The sequence below is a fragment of the Camelus ferus genome, chromosome 2 (genome assembly GCF_009834535.1).
Source record: "Camelus ferus isolate YT-003-E chromosome 2, BCGSAC_Cfer_1.0, whole genome shotgun sequence".
NCBI classification, from domain to species: Eukaryota; Metazoa; Chordata; class Mammalia; order Artiodactyla; family Camelidae; genus Camelus; species Camelus ferus.
The window spans coordinates 40,663,831-40,680,789 of record NC_045697.1 but is presented as its reverse complement, the minus strand read 5'-3'; the positions used below and the strand labels follow the sequence as shown (position 1 = coordinate 40,680,789).

The window sequence follows — 16,959 nt, the reverse complement described above, 5'->3', positions numbered from 1 at the left end:
AAGGTTTTATTTATTTCAGGAGTAATTAATATAAATACAAATTTTAAAAAGATAAATTTTTTGCCTAGCAGTAATGGTAAGGATATGAGGAAATTTTTTATTTGTATGAGTTGATTTTCAATGTACAGAATATTTTCATTTTATATAACTGAATTGGCAATCTTATTAAGCCATCAAAATACATCTAAGCTTAAAAAAAAGTGACAGAACTTTCCACAGAACTTCCTATTTTCCAAAGGACAAGTAAATTGGCAGCATTTTCTGGAAGGTAATTTGGCAAAAAGCAAAAAATTCATTAAAAATATGCCATGCTTTTAGATTCGGTAATTTCTCTTTTAAGTATTTACGTCAAGGAAATAATCAATCACATTTCTAAAGATTTATACTCAGGGATAGACCCTGGAGTATACAGCTCATGAAGGCAGGAAAATTGGAAACAATTTTAAGTGTCTGAAGGGGACAGCTGCTGTTTTTGCCCTACAGCATTCATACTCCCTCATTCTGGTAACATCACTCGGATTTTGCTCAGTTATACCCCAGCTCCCCATCCCTATATGGTAGTTGGATCCAAGTTGGTCTCGTTAGAGTGAGCTCTAGAACTAGAACATTTGAAGGCATGGCTCTTCCCCCATCTGCTGGACCTGGAGTTGAAAGGATCTTGTTCCAGACAACTACTATGGCTAGAGCCCATCTTGCCAGCAGAGAAGAATCTGCCTAAGACTTTCTCTTTTGGTCTGTGGAAGTTTAAGTTTTGTGTTCCTTGCAACTAAAAGAGTCTTAACAAATAAATTATCTAACAATAATGCATAAATTGAATAAACAGTGGCAGATATATACAATGGCATACCATGCAGGAATTAAAAATGATGTTCACATACATATTTATTAACATGCAAAATGTTTATTTTAAATTAAAAAAAAGCATGATTATGTATGCATATTTTTCTCAATGCATGATTTTATAGCTGCTTTTAAAATGTCTTTAAAAACTGTAACAAATGCTTATCATAGTTATTTCATTGTTGGGATGTTTTTAATGTTTAGAATCCTAGATTATACTCTCTTTACATTGTTTTATTTCCACAAAATTACTTTATTAAAATTATTAATATTAACTTTTGTTCATGGTACAAAAATATTGTTCTTGTTTTATAATTCCTTGCTGTTAAAAGGGATGAGAAATGCTTTAAGCACTTGGCTTCTTATTGGATAATTTCCCTGTAGCCATCTCTAGAATTGTCAACCCAGGAGGAGATTAATGATTGATAGTGCTGTTGTACAAGAGATTTTGTGCAATTCTTTCTGCTTACTTCAGCATCTTCAAGTCTAATATTGTTAAAGAGTAGTCCTCATTAGACAGGATAAGAAATCACACACAAGTTAAGCATAGTAACCAATGAAGGAAACACATGTTCACATACCAATAAGCCAATAAAAAGGGGACCCCAGTATGCCCAGCTGCTGAAGCCACAGTGACAATATGGCCATGATTATTCTTCATCATCTCTGGAAGAAATGCCTTTGTAGTCTAGAAATAGTTATTATTAAAAGAGAAAAAATATTGTTACTTCTGATTTGCAAATCCATTGGTAATATTTCAAAACAAAGGTATATTTTGTTGACATTGTTCTTGGCATAAATGAAGAAACCTAGATTAATTGTGATATTGTTCTTGGCATAAATGAAAAAACCTAGATTAATTGCCAAATGTAGCAACACAAGACAAATGCATAGAATGCTCAGATTAGAAAAACTAAGTGAAACAATGAACCCCAAAAACTTTGAGAATCCATCTCATTTAAACTGTTAACTTATGTCCCCAGTTCTCCCACTTTTTGTTACTGATGACTTCTACCATTTCATATACTGAATAGGGATAATATCTAGAGTTGTCAAAAAATTTTACATTCAATGTGAAATTATTAGAAAAGAGTTTAGTTATATCATCAAAATACTGAGTGATAACAATCTTCCAGTAGTTACTGAATGAGTCATACAATAAATATTTATTGAGCACCTACTCTATGCTGGGGATTCAGAAAAAAAAAAAAACCCTATGTTTTAAGAGAGGCAGAAAGAGGCACACTTATAAGTTCATAAAAATATAAAAATGCTGTTAATAACTTGGGAATATTAACATAAAATAATACTGCATTCCCACCAACTCCAATATTCCTTTTTTTTAAATTGAGGTATAGTTGATTTACAATATTATGTTAGTTTCAAGTGTACAGCAAGGTAATTCAGTTTTATATATGTATATATATAAAAGTATATATATACATATATATACACACATACACATATTTTCAGATTATTTTCTACTATAGATTATTACAATGTATTGAATATAATTCCCGGTGCTATATGGTAAATCCTTGTTGCTTATCTATTTCATATACAGTAGTTTGTATGTTAATCCTATATTCCTAATTTGTCACTCCTACCCCTCTTTGTTTTCTATGTCTGTGAGTCTGTTTCTGTTTTGTATTTGTATTATTTTTTAGATTCCACATATAAGTGATATCATATATTTGCCTTTCTTTGTCTGACTTACTTCACTAAGTAATATACTCTCTGTCCATTCATGTTGCTGCAAATAGCAATATTTCATTCTTTTTCATGGCTGATTAATATTTTATCAGACATATGACATATATATATAATATATATATATTTATATGTACACACACACATACCATATCTTCTTAAGCCAGTCATCTGTTGATGGACACTTGGGTTGTTACCATGTCTTGGCTATTGTAATAGTGCTGCTATGAACAACTGGGTGCATAGTATCTTTTCAAATTAAAGTTTTCATTTTTTCCAGATACATACTCAGTAGTGGGACTCCTGGGTCCTATGGTAGTTCTATTTTTAGTTTTTTAAGGAACTTCTATACCGTTTCCAATAGTGGTTGCACCAGTTTACATTCTGAGGTCACGCATCCCAAACTTATATTCAAGAAAACTTTGAGGTACTCTTATGAACTGGCTATTTGGCCAATATTTAGACTCTCTTTTTCTCATTCTCCCTCTCTTTATATATTATTTAAGACCATGAATGGTGAGTTGTAATAAAGTTTGCAATTTGGGGACCAGGAAATAACATGAGGCCTGAGTCTCATGAGAATCTGAGAGAATCTGGGTTCACTTTTTATAGAATCACAGAAGATGACTCAGATGATCTCTAATCCCTTCTTTCATCTCGAAACAGGATCACACAGAAGTGTGAGATCTAGCTTAGAATTAAAACATATATATAACACCTAAAGTCTATTCTTATTATTATTAATTAATATTATTAGTATTTTTTGAGGGAGGAGAAGAATGATTGACAGGATTTGGGCATAATATGAAAAACAATTTCTTTGTACAATGTTATCCCGGGTACCTGGAGAAAACTTTAGTATTGATTTGATACATCCTAATGTCTGCTTAAAGCTCCACTTTAAACTTAATCTTTGGGTTATACAAAACGGAATAGTTTTGTAAAAGAAATCATACTTACCCAGAAATGTGCAAGTACATTAACTTCAAAAGTCTTTTCAATCTGAGGGTCTTGTGTAGCAAACAAATCTGATGTGTAGACTACACCAGCATTATTTACTAAAATACTAACATCTCCAATTTCAGCCTTCACCTTTAAAAATAAAATGAGAAAAATATTTTCAGCATTAAGAGGTCTAAAAGTAGGTTTGCATGCAGTGACTATTAAGGAAGTATGATTTTTCTATTAGATATGGAAAAAAAGTAGTTTTGTAATCTATGTGCCAAATGGAAAAAAATTTTTAATTTTAAGAAAATTTCAAAGTAGCCCTGCCTGTAGTTCTACTGGCAGAAATTTTATTTTGCAATTTAGTATCTAGGCTTTGCTCTCTCTAATGATTAGAGCCCAAGAGGCATTTGTCTAACAAAAACATAGCCAGTGACAGATAAGCAGCATTTATTTTTTAAATACTACTTCAAAAGGTAAGCAAAGAAAAAAAAGTTAAATTAATAAGCAAATGCAGGGACTGTTATATGGGAACCATGTAAAACCGATTATACTATTAAGCTTCCACTTCTTTATTTCTTTATTTTTGTGTTCACTTCATCTATTGCTCACCAACCTTTCTTCACCAGATGACAAACAGGCTTAGGGGCTAGCAATACAAGGGTATCTTCTTCCATATTTTTATAGCTCTTTGCATAACTAAGCTTCCTGGTGGAAGGACCCTAGAGTTACAGTGCATTTTGTTACATATTGTGTTCCAAATAAAAGCTAGCTCCTATTAACAGAGTTATCATTATTTAGATAGTGCTGTGGTGTGTTGGGGGACTGAGGGGGAGGTGGTATATAGCCCGTTAAAGCCTTTCACGATGCTATGCATTTTACATGATTTCATGATTTATCTCACTTAATTCTCACTATTCAATGAGGTATTAATTCTTATATGCTCATTTTAAAGGTCTGAAACATGAGACATAAAAGGACTGTTTCTTGCCCAAGGTTATATGGGTATAAAAGGTCACATGGAGCTAGGACTCTCCCAGATCCTCTGACCTCAGGGCAAGACAAGCCATCTCAGACAGAAAGGAAGCCTGGGCGAAGGCCCATCAACACCTCAGGAGGCCATCAGCGTGTCACTGCTGAAGGCTTGTCAGCCAGAATTGAATTTCATCAGGTTATTCTTAAATTACTAAAGAACCAAGATGAATTATTTGGCCCTGGATGAACAGAACACTGTTTGTACCTATATCCACATCTCCAGCACATTATGAAAACTGTTGTTCAGAATAATGCCCCTAAGTTATTGAGAAAAACAGGACATTTCACGTGGTTGAATTGATGAAGCTGCCATAATGACTCCAAATTAATGTGACTCAGAAGATAAATTACTGTTTTATATTGCCAAAGGAACTTGAGCATCCTTGAGCTCTCCATCATGACCTATTGTCTCCCAGGGTTTGCACATTTCTTAGTAATGAAAGCAAGCTGAGAGTTTAATTGTTTAGGTGGCATAAAATTGTCCTGATGCCAAAATAGCTACATCAAAATAGCTGATGATCACGTGTCCCTTGTGTATACTCTGTTTAAGCATATAGTTTATCTTAGGATGATTTCAGCAAAAAAAACACTGTAGTTAAAACACATGGGATAGGTTCAAATAATAAAACTATCTTTCCAGGAAAAGCCTATTCCCAGATGAGTCTGGAAACAAATGTTTTCTATTTAGGTAACTAAAGATGTTGGGTTAGTAAATCCTTTTAACAAAGACCAATTACAAAATTATATAGATAATATTGGTGATTCTACTTTACTACTAGTAACTAATTGTTTTTTTTTATAAAATAGATGAACAACAAGGTCCCAATGTAGAGCACAGGGAACCACACTCAATACCCTGTAATGGCCTGTAATAAAAATATATGAAAAGGAATATATATATAGAAAAATTAATAAATTAATTTTTAAAAAATCATGCTAAAAGGACTTTTGAAAGAAAACTGATAACCAGTTGTTTGATGACACACAGACAAAAATAACACATATGTATTGTTTGTCATGACATGGCTCCATTCAAGGTACTACATAAAGAAGCATTTCATGAAATCAAGTGTTTCTAAAGCCTAAATTGCCTGAGAAATTAACTCACATCAGGTAATCTGCATATAGATAGTCATGGCCACTAGGTATTATGGTAGTTGACTTTCAATTATGTTTAAAAAAATTGAACTATTTTTTCATCTCAGAGAGCAATAATTTTTCCTTATTTCTTAGGGTCAAAGAATTTGTGAATATATTCATCATCAATTACAATCACTTAAAAATATATAGGCCCTTCAATCAATTAAAATTGGTACTATGGTCTTAAACTCATTTTTATTTTAAGATGAAGTAGATTTGGCTACAAATGTTACCTGATAATTTGTTACTTCCAAATAAAACTAGCTTGAAAATATATTACAGGCATTTCAGCACTGCCATTGAGGTATATGTTGAGATATTAATGCCTCTTCATAAATATTTTTGTGCTTAAATATTATAAAAGGTTGTGGTTAAGCTACTGTAGGCGTAAATCACTGACCATTTATTTATCCAGTTTTCTTTTCTCAAATGAGTAATGACCCTGCACATGGGCATCTTTTACAACTCTTACATTAAGCTCTTCCATGAGTTGGATGCAATAAATTTGTTCAAAACTCATCCAAGGTATTACTATCCTCATAAAAACATTTCTTTACGAGTCCCAAATTATAGGTGCCCTTCTCTACCCCTACTCTGAAGCTGCCTGATGTCTTAAGTCTTAAATGTGTACAGAAATTCAGTGCCAAAATAAATTAATTTACAGTCAAATAACAAGTCAGTGAGCAACATGGCAAAGTTAGACAAAAGTTGCTTTGCAATAGACATAGCCTCTTCCAATGCTGCAAAATTGCATATATATATATAAAATACGTACACATATATATAAAATACAAAAATTGAATTTAGCATAAATTAGTTTATACATTTAACATATGTTCTTGGGTACAGAGATCACAGGGATAGAAAATACAGACCCACATAAAATGTTATCTTCCCATTGTGTGTGTGTGTGTGTGTGTGTGTGTGTGTGTGTGTGTGTGTGTGAATAACTAATTCCTACAGAGGGGCTACTAAGTGCCAGATACTGTTCTAAGAACTTTATGTTATTAATTCACTTAATCCTCATAACAATCCTATGAAGTAGGTACTGCTGTGATCCCCACTTTATAATTGAGAAAAGTTAGGCATAGGGAGGGTAAGTAAGTTACCCAAGGTGACATAGGTACTACCAACTAGAACAGCTCTCATCTCTGTGAAGGAGAATCATTATTGATGTAAGTAAAATAGTTATTGTTAAATGTAGATATTTCTCGCCTAAAGGACTTGCTCTTACTGTACCCTTTCCAGGAAAGCCATTACCCACCACTGGCCTGGGTAATTTCTACTTACTCTTTTGACTTAGCTCAGGCTTCGCTGATAATAAAGAGGCATCAGTTTGAAAAAAAAAATTACAATGTAAAAATAGAAGTTAAAAATGCCCCCAAATCTAAAATTCTCAAACAATGAGGTTCTCAAGTCTGGTTGAACTGGAATCTTTATAATGTACTGAATCAGAATATCCAGGGGTGATGTCCAGGAATGTGAATTTTAAAAGAATTTGCCCAGGCCCTAATGACCTTTCTACTGTTACAGTATTTAGTTTACAAGGATGAGTATGAATACATTTAGGGTGAAACCCCATTACCTGAAGCACATCTCAGTTGTATACAGAAGATGCAAATAATGCTTTCTAGAAATAGATCTATATATGATCAAACCCTGATAAATAGGTTTATCCTAAGCACCTAACCCAGTTCTTTGCTGGGCTTCAGAAGACCCTGTCAGTGATTCTGTAGGTCATCCAAGGATTCACCTGCATCAGAATTAGATGGGCGAGTTGTGGGTGCATAGGGTACTAAACATGCAGATTCCTGAGTCCGGCCCTCGATCTACTGAAAGAAAACTTCTAGGGTGCCTATTTTTTTTAAACAAGTTCCCTGGAAGATTCCAGAACACACTAAAGTCTGGGAACCTCAGTTCTAGGTTCTAGTTCTGGGTCTGCCACTAGCTAGCTGCACAACCTTGGGTGAACCACAAACCTACTGTTACTTTGTTTACATAATAATGGGGTCATGGCCAAAATCCCTCCCATCTCTGACATGATACGATTTGAACCAAATATAAAATTTCACCTTCTTTGCAGAGCTGTAAATTTCTTCTCGGTTACTGCAGTCGACCGCAGAGGAATGAACCTTTGCACCTAGTCTCTTGCATTCAGCAGCTGTTTCCTCAAGTCCATGCTAGAAAAAGCAACAAAGGGTAAGGAAAACAAAATGAATGACATGAGCATATTATATCAATAGCCAAAAACATTTATGGGTAGTCAGATTCTTTGGATTAGGATTGGACAAGAATTTAACTGACACATATTTTTGACAGGGACATAGGTAAACTTTACTCTCAATACTTTGACTAGCTTCTCTTACTTGGAACTGAATTTAAAGCAAGCTTTTTTAAAGAAGACAAAAATCTTCAAATACTGGGTTTGTATTCATGAATTTTACATACTCTATGAATCTATGTATGTGTATGTATTGTTCCATATCAGGCTTTTAAAAAATGATATTAAGCTTTTTTTCTATGTCATTAAAAACTATTCATGGGTATCAATTTTCTGGCTGCAAAATATATAAATAAATAGTTAACCACAGTTCATTCATTCATTAACTCATTTCTCCAACATTTTAATGTGTCGGTCATAGTCACAGTGCTTAGAAGAAACTTGTGGACACAAATTTGAATGAGAAAGAGTCCTGACATCAGCAAGCTCACAGTGTCGTACAAAGAAACACAAATTACATATAACATTTAGGTAGGACCATATGAAATCGTCACTGCTTTGGAATAAAGAGCTGAAAACTGGCCGTTTCATATGATTCAAAACAATATATTGTGGTAAGTATAATAATAGTACTAGACAGAGAGCGTTACAGGACCATGGAGGAGGGGCGTGCAATACATTTCTAGAAGAAGCCCCTGAGCTGGGCTTCAAGAGTGAGGAGAACTGCCAGGTAAATCAGGGGAAAGGGCATGCCAGGCAGTGTAAACAAAGGGAGGAACAGGAGAAAAGTTTTGTGGGAAAGCACTGGCTGACTGATGTTGCTGAGTCACAAAGTCCAAGGCCAACAGGTGTCCAGATTAAAGGGATCATACATCATACTGTTTTATCCAAAAGTTAGTGTAGAGGCACTGAGTAAATAAGTGGGTCAGATTTGTGTATTGTATTGACTATTCTTTCTAACATATGGAGGACAGATTTTAGAGGTCAATATTGCAGGAAGAGAGAAAAATTTGCAGCCAGTTACAATGATCAGCAAGAGATGATACAAGCTTGAATTGTGGCACCAGCAGAAAGAATGAAGTGAAGAGAATAATCTTTAAAATAAATCTTCAGGAGGCAAAATCATCAGGATTTGGTGATTGGATGAGGAAGGTGGGAAGGAACCAAGGTTGATGTCCTTGTTTTTCCGTTTTGGTAATTGTCAGCACGTCAGCTGGAGATCACAAGGAGAGAGCAGATTTGAGACAAGGAATGATGAACTCAACTGGGGGCATTACTTTAAAGTCACCTTAAGTTCAGGTTCAGACCATCGGGTTCTGTTTTTGTTTGTTTCCATTTTTGCTTGTTTGTTGGCTTGCTTTTGACCAATTTTGTAGCTCTTTTGTTTTAAAAAATGTCTCAAAAGATACCTTGGATTGAGGTTGTCTGTTAACTCTGTGTGTCAAGAAAGTACTGTCAGCTAATGCATGAGTGGACAGACTTACTAGACTGACTTGCAGTAAATGTAGTAAGAGAATTAACCACATTTTTCCACAGGGAGAATGGTAAAACAGAACACGAGTGTGCAAATTTGCTAGTAAACAGCAATTACTTTTGCAGCGAAACCAAATTTGGACAGCTGTGGAAAGAATTAGCAGTTTGTGTAGTAATTTATTGTGGCAGTAAAAGGAAACGGTGTTTTCCCTTTACAGAAATCTGCCACACAAACTGTAGTATACTCTGATGGGGAGCCGTTATTCCCCAAGGGACATCAAGACATCTCAGGTAGACCTTATGTTGCCCTTCAGAACCTAATCGGCAGCTTTTAACACTTTCATTTAAAAGTATATTTGGACCAACGATGTGAATGGAATGCATCTGAATAAAAATTATGATTAATCATTTTTTGAACTGCAGAGGTCCATAAAAAAATAATAAAAGTATATTTTATTAATGTGTTATATACATATGGTGGAACATTATTCAGCCTTCAAAAGAAATAAAATTCTGATGCATGCTACAACATGGTTGAACCTTGAGGATATTGAGCTAAATGAAATAAACCGGACACAAGAGGCCAAATATTGTATAACTCCAGTTGTATGAGATACCTAGACTAGTCAAATTCACAAAGACAGAAAGTTAGTATGGTGACTGCCAGGGGCTAGGGGAGAAAGAGGAGGGGAGAATTTGTTTAATGGGTACAGGGTTTCAATTTGGGATGATGAAAAAGTTCTGGAGATGGATAGATGCACACTGTATAACACTATAAATGTTCTTAGAGGCAGTGAACTTAAAAATGGTTAAAATGGAAAATTTTATATTTTATATATATTACCACAATAAAAAAAGTATAAAAGGCATATTGTATTGATTTTGGGGGTCTTACCTTTATGAAAATCAGTCCTTATTGGGAACAAATTTTATGATAAAAATCCATTTACCATCGATTTCATTTTCAGAGATTTGCTTATTACTGGTTGGCTTTCCCTAATTGTCAATGCGCAGAGCATGTAGAGGCAAAGATGTCCTTCCTTTACATTTGCAGCCTCACTTTTGCTGTATTTCCTTGGTTTTCCCAATTAGGGTCTTTCCACCCTGCTGAACTATGCAACAAATTTAAGCTCTATATTCCTCCAGGAAAATTTCTAGACAGTTTCCATAATCATTTGGTAAGAAAAAAAAAAAAAAAGCAGACCCACAGGAGAGAATGAATTCCTCCCTAAACATTTTTTTCAGCACAGTGGAACTGCTCATCATTTTTCATGATCCCCCTTGGTAACTTTTTTTCTCATGTGTTGGATTCAGTTCTCAAATTTTAATCTTGGGCTCTTCTTTAGTCTTTACTTATCACTCTTTGTCCTCTATCCCCACAACTAAAACCTCTTGCCTATTACCTACATTACTAAACATAAGTGTTTTTCTGATTCCTTTTATTACTATTTTTGAAACCATCTTTAATTCACTTTTTCATTCAATAAGCAATCTTTGAGTTTATACTATATGCTTACCACTTACTGTAAATTTATCTTTCCAAACTTATCTAACCAGGTATGGGGGTGTGAATAGTCAAGAAATAGGGGATTATCTGCATAAAACAGAGTGATTAATTCATAGCATCAGTCTCAGCAGGAAAAAAAAGCTGAAGCTGCCCCGAACCACTGTCTAAATTCAAGTTCCTTTCTTGTAGACTTCATGATGAATATGAAGATGTCTGTCCCTGACATCCTGAGATCGATATATTAGGACACTGTTATCCTTGCTGCTTGTGTTAATCCTTGACATTGTCCCTGGGAACAATTTGTCTTTGTACCCTGGGTGAAAAGAATTTGATCTGGTCCTTCCCTGACCTTCCAACTTGATCCTACAACAGTCTTAAAAAACTCTCCTTCACTTTCTTACTCATTCTCCACAAATCCAGCCCCAAAGTTTAACCTCTCTAGGTTCTGCTGCCTGAACTGCTTGAAATTTCCACCCTACTCTCCTTCCCCAGTCAGGTTTAGTGGTGATCAAACTTTCATAATTTTAAAATCTGTAAATCCAAGAAAAGTAAAAGGGGGTGAATGTACTGAAATAGGACTGCCAATCTATCTTGTATTTAGTCAAATAAGGACATTAAGAACTAACACAGCAACTATCATTTACTATCACTGTAATTTCATTAAAAAAAAAAATATATATATATATATATAAAGCCCACCAAAAAGTAGGAAGGGCATAATCTCAAAATAAAAGATTAATTATTTAATTTAAATGAATTTAACATAATAGACTCACAAAACTCATTATGCTATCCATAATTTCTCACCACTTCTGTTACCTGATCTGACAAGTCCAAGTCATCTCTTAACTGGATTATCACAATAGTCTCCTATCTGCTTTCTCTGCAACTCTTCAGCCACAGGAACCTCTCCAATGGAAACTGGCTCCAAACCCTCCACTGGCTCCCTCAGTAAAAGGCAAAGCACAAACATCCTACAGGAACCTGTATGATGATCTGGAGCTGCTGTTCCTTAAGTCTCTAGTCCAGAGCCATCCCACAGAAATATAATGTGAGCCATGTACTTAATTTTAATTTTTCTAGTAACCACATTTAAAAATTTTTAGTATATTATATTTAATATATCCAAAATATTATTATTTGAAATATTTATAATTATGAAATATTATCATATCAATATGTAATCCATATAAAAGTTATTAATAAGAGATTCTACACTCTTTTTTTCATACTAAGTCTTTGAAATCCTAGGAGTATTTATACCTATAGCAGATCTTAATTCAGCTGAGCCACATTTCAAATGCTCAACCACCACAAGTGGCTGGTGGCTACCCCCTACTATTGCACAAAGCGATAGCAGCACAGTTCTAGACCTTTTACGTCTCTCCATTCTGTGCCAGGCTTTACCTTTGCAGATCCCTCTCTGTAGAGGTAAGCCAGGGACCCACCGTTCCCTTGGATCTTGACCCAACTGCCTCTATCTCAGTGAAACCTTCTGTATAAGATCAATACTCTTATCTCTGCCATCCCTACCATGTGGAGTCCCTTTCATGTTTTATTTTTTCCTTATACTTATCACTATCCAGCAATTACACACTTTTATTATACAGCAAGATATTATACATCTTGTTTATTGTCCCCAGCTCATAAAGTTTTCCTCACTGCTATATCTTCAGTTCTATATTAGAATAGTATCTAGCAGATAGTAGGTGCTCAATAAATATTTGTTGGGTAAATGTACTTTACTCCAGATCAGAAAAAATTTTGTACAAACCAGCACCGGGCACTGGGAATCATGAACCTAGATGTGTAATCCAACTCTTATACATCTCTGAATTTTAGCTTAAGCTTCACTTTGTGAAGGAATAATAACACCCTAGTGTATTTACCATGTGCCAGACATTGCACTACATGCTTTGTGAGCATTATTTGGTATAATCTTCCCTGCCCTCTAAGGAAAGTACTGTTATTTTATCCATTTTGCAGAAAAGGAACCTAAAAGCTCTAGAAAGCTACCCATGAAGTTGAGTAAGTTAGCCATGGAGTGCAGAGCCCATTTGAGTCTGACCACACCACCATGCCCACCACTCACCACCCTGACCCCATCAGATGAGGCTGGGCCTAGTTTCTACCTTCCATTGTACATGTAATTATTTAATGTCTATTTTCCCTACTAGATTGAAGGCAGGGGACCATATCTCCTATTTGTTACTGTGTTCTAATACCTAGTCAGATACTCAATGAGTATTTGTTGATTTCATCTCAATCACCACCTACTCACTGGTTAGCTATTAGACAACGTCAATCCCCTGAACTCTTGTTTACAGCACTGGATGTTGAGTAATGTGTAAAGGATGGCATTTCAGGCACTCAAGTACCTTCCAGAAACCCCTTTGTCCATCTAATACAGGTCAAATAAAAGGTAAGTGTATATGTCCTATTTTCCTTAAGAGGTAAAACATTACATTGAAGTTTTTTTCTTTTTCACTTTTTTTAACTAAACGATGATTTCAAAAATTACTCAGGGCAATGACTATGGCATAGTCATGTTGCTTTCTGTTGGGTATCTTTTAAGTGCACTTATCTCAATAATTGCAGGTAGGATTTTTCTGTTAATAGGTGTAAAACTCTTACTCTTTTCATATACTAGCTAAAACTATTACTTTTTTTCATATGATTAACATAGAGGGATCAGTGAGATCAGGTGCAGGAGGAGATTACAAATTACTTTCAGGGCCAAAGTGAGGATAAATTAACAATGTCAAATTAATCACGGGCAGTAATTGGGAATCTTACATCCTCTAGGTTTGCTTATCATGTGATCATCAACACATTAATCAAACCATGTTTTCCTCCCATCTATAAAATGGCAATATTAATTTTTTTCTACCTACTTTACAGAGATGTTATAAGGGGTTGTTGCCAGCAAAATGCAATACAGATTAAAGATATCAGAAAGTAAAATATAGTAGGCACTATTACCTTATTTATATCCCACAGAACCAGTTTGCATTTAAGTTTGGCAAATTCATAGGCAGTCAGTCTTCCAATTCCATGTCCAGCTCCAGTAATCAGGACAATTTCTCCGGTAACTGATTTTCTCTTCTTAGGAATAAAAAGCTTCAGGAGAGACTCTAAGGTGAAGATGAGCAGTAAGGGCAGAAGCAGGAGGCAGTCCAGAAAGAATTTCATCTTTTTTGTTGCTGTGAGCTTTTGGTATAATTTATTTTACCTGTCACTCTTAAATTGTTTCTAGGGGGTTGTTCCCTCAGACACCAGAGAGAATAAAAGCAGACCAGGAAGAGCTCCTTTACAAGAGAAACAACTCTGAAACCGTTCCTTCCGCTGGGCTGGGCTTTGTTGGGTCTTCTGCAATTGGCTCAGACTGCAGTGCTGAGCAACTGCTCGCCAGCTCAGAAATCTGGGAGGGACAAAACCCAGAGGCGAGCAAAGCTTCCTAGTCACGCAGCCCCGAAGGGGTGCACAGCCAGAGTCGCCTTTCACTCATTTTCTCCTGTTCTCTTGAGCTGACCTAGGAGGGTTAGACACCGTTTGTTTTGCTAAATTTGATCAATCCCTTTCAAAGTTACAAGGCTAATACAGTGTCTGCAGTCCAGATGCTTCCTTGAAACTTAATGGTTGCCCTTGCCTAGTTAAGGGATGCAAACGTAGTTTCCTGTGTTAATTAGGACCTGGGGAGGAGGACCATTGTTCCGCTCCCGCTCAGCAAGGACGCTCCATCATACTTTAGTTTGAGCTACACAACGATTTCTGAAAGACAGAGGAAATGTTGTCCTTTCAAGGACAGCAATAATCAAGTCCCAGGAAAATTCTGATCATGTTAAAGGAGATTGTTTCCACAAGGAGGAGCAGTGTTTAGGTAACCTATTTCAGTCAATCTATTAGAACTTCTGAAAAAACACCTATTACACTTTAGTAATTGTGTCTTTATCTGGGTTAATAAATCATTGCCTCCAGAATAAATAATAAAGTAGAAAGAAAATCACCTTGCCTAACGATTACCTATGTAATTTTTGGTTTCGTAGCCTATATGTGTAAGTGTTCATAGCCTATGTGTGTGAGTGATTTAAACAAAAATCCTAGATACTGATTGTTGAAAGAAAAGACCCAACTGTGGGCTTGTGTGCAGTAAGACCTTAAAAAATGTCATTTATATGTGTTTTTTTTTCAATTCAGTTCTTGACAGTAATTGAATTAGGGCTTTTTGTGACACACTACAGTGCTTGGAAAGAGACTTTTGTCATCTGAGTGCTAACTCAAAGTTGGTACTTGCCATCTGCCTTTACAAGGATTGGATCACATTGGTACTTGCCATCTAACTCTGCTTGGATTAAATCACAGAGCTGCTGCAGCCACTGACCTCCAACACACCCTGAAAGTTCAGGATGGAGGTCAGGAATGGGGCACTCTGTGCTCTGGGAAAACTGACTGAACAGGCCTTCACATAGATATTTTCAGTAGAAGATTTTATGACTCCAATTCTTATGTCTCCTCATTTCTAGCAAAGCACTAGAATCATTAATGGTGACATCTGCTCCTCATAACTAGCAGCAAGCCTCTGCCTATGTGCTTGACTGCACGTACCCCCCTTAACTGAAATCATATATAATGTTGGGCCAACTGACATCCTTCAAAGTCCAACAACCCTCATTTCTGGGCTCTCAGATGAAGTACATTCTTTACTGGGCATGTTTCCTGTAACAAACTAACAGCCCTAGGTAATGCTCAGGCTGGCTTGTTTCAAGCCTACTTTATCAGAGTCAAACCCCACCATCCTTCACGGACCCTAAACCTCTTATCTCACCTGCAAGCAATCAGAGACTTGTGCACAAGCTGATCAGGCACCTTGTGACCCGGCCTTATAAAACACCCCAACAACCAGCCCTTGGTGCTCATGCAGGCACCCTTCGCCTGTGTGGCTCACTGTTGTCTATGACAGTGTACCCTAATAAACTCCTTTCTATTCTTATACTCAACTTCTGGTAAATTCTTTTACCAACCTGCATGTTACCATGTCACCAACAGGCCACCACATTGTGCACACAACATATAATATCCCTCAGAGCTTTCTGGGATGCTGTCTCCCAGGCTATAGTTCTCATTTTGCACCAAATAAAACTTAACCCACAACTCTTATGTTGTGTGATTTTATTTCAGTCAACAGTTTTGGCAAATCCACAAAGGGATCCAGAGCAGACTTTTCTCCTTTGCCTGAACTCTGTGAGAAACTGGAGCCTTGGTACCTTTGTGCCCATCTGCTTCCTCAGAGAGTCCAGACAAATTTGGGTGAGTCTTTTGTGGTTCTTGGATCTCCCATATTGGTTAATGATGCTGAGTTTTATTTGGCAGTGTATCCAGTTACCTGGCCCTCCAGTTGAGAGATACTGGGAGGAATACCCACCCAGTAAAAAGGTGCTGGATGGAGCCTGGATGAGAGATACCAGGGTCTGGACTGGGTGGTTAGGTAAGAGGCTGAGCTGATGCTTTTCCTCAATTTGACTACCTCAGTAGAATTTGTCGGGACAAAAGTGAAATTTTATCCCGACAAATTCAACTTTAAAATGAGAAATAGAGTCTTTCAAACAGAGAAATGAGGGGCATCAGAAAACCAACCTCAGACTAACACACTAGCCAAATTCATGTATGGAGCTCATACTTGCAAGTACCTACTTAATTGGGGAAATTATACTAAAGGAGATCTCAATCTAAAATGGCCAAATTGGGGTTCTTTTTGATATTCCATAATTGATATTTTTGCATGTACAGTTATAAAAAGCCAAGCCAACCATAAGACTGAATGGAATGCTTACTTGATTGGTATTTAGAAGCTTCTAAAAGAGGAAATAATAAAATAACCTCTTTCAGGAAACCAACAAGAAATTGTTTAAAACTGTATCAGAACTGAAAAGGGCTGCTAGCACTGACACTGTCTCTCCCTCTGCTCCTCCCATGTATCCTCTTCTATCTGAATTTTTTGGTCCAGATGCTCTCTCTTTTTCTCTTCTGTCTCTTCCACCTCCTGCTGTTCTCTCTTCCCCAGTAAAAGAGAATTAAAAACTCAGAGGTG

General features: G+C 36.1%; 1 protein-coding gene across 1 annotated transcript in view; it reads right to left on the bottom strand.

Annotated features, from left to right (window-relative positions):
• HSD17B11 (hydroxysteroid 17-beta dehydrogenase 11) overlaps positions 1–14,199 on the bottom strand; it is a 33,909-nt gene extending 19,710 nt beyond the window's left edge. Inside the window, exons 1-4 of the mRNA XM_032498474.1 lie at positions 13,854–14,199; positions 7,743–7,850; positions 3,511–3,642; positions 1,422–1,528 (exon numbers count right to left, since the gene is read on the bottom strand). Of these exons, the coding sequence (XP_032354365.1) occupies positions 1,422–1,528; positions 3,511–3,642; positions 7,743–7,850; positions 13,854–14,063 (557 nt within the window). The 5' untranslated portion in view covers positions 14,064–14,199. The remainder of the gene's footprint in view (positions 1–1,421; positions 1,529–3,510; positions 3,643–7,742; positions 7,851–13,853) is intronic.
• Positions 14,200–16,959: the final 2,760 nt, after the last annotated feature.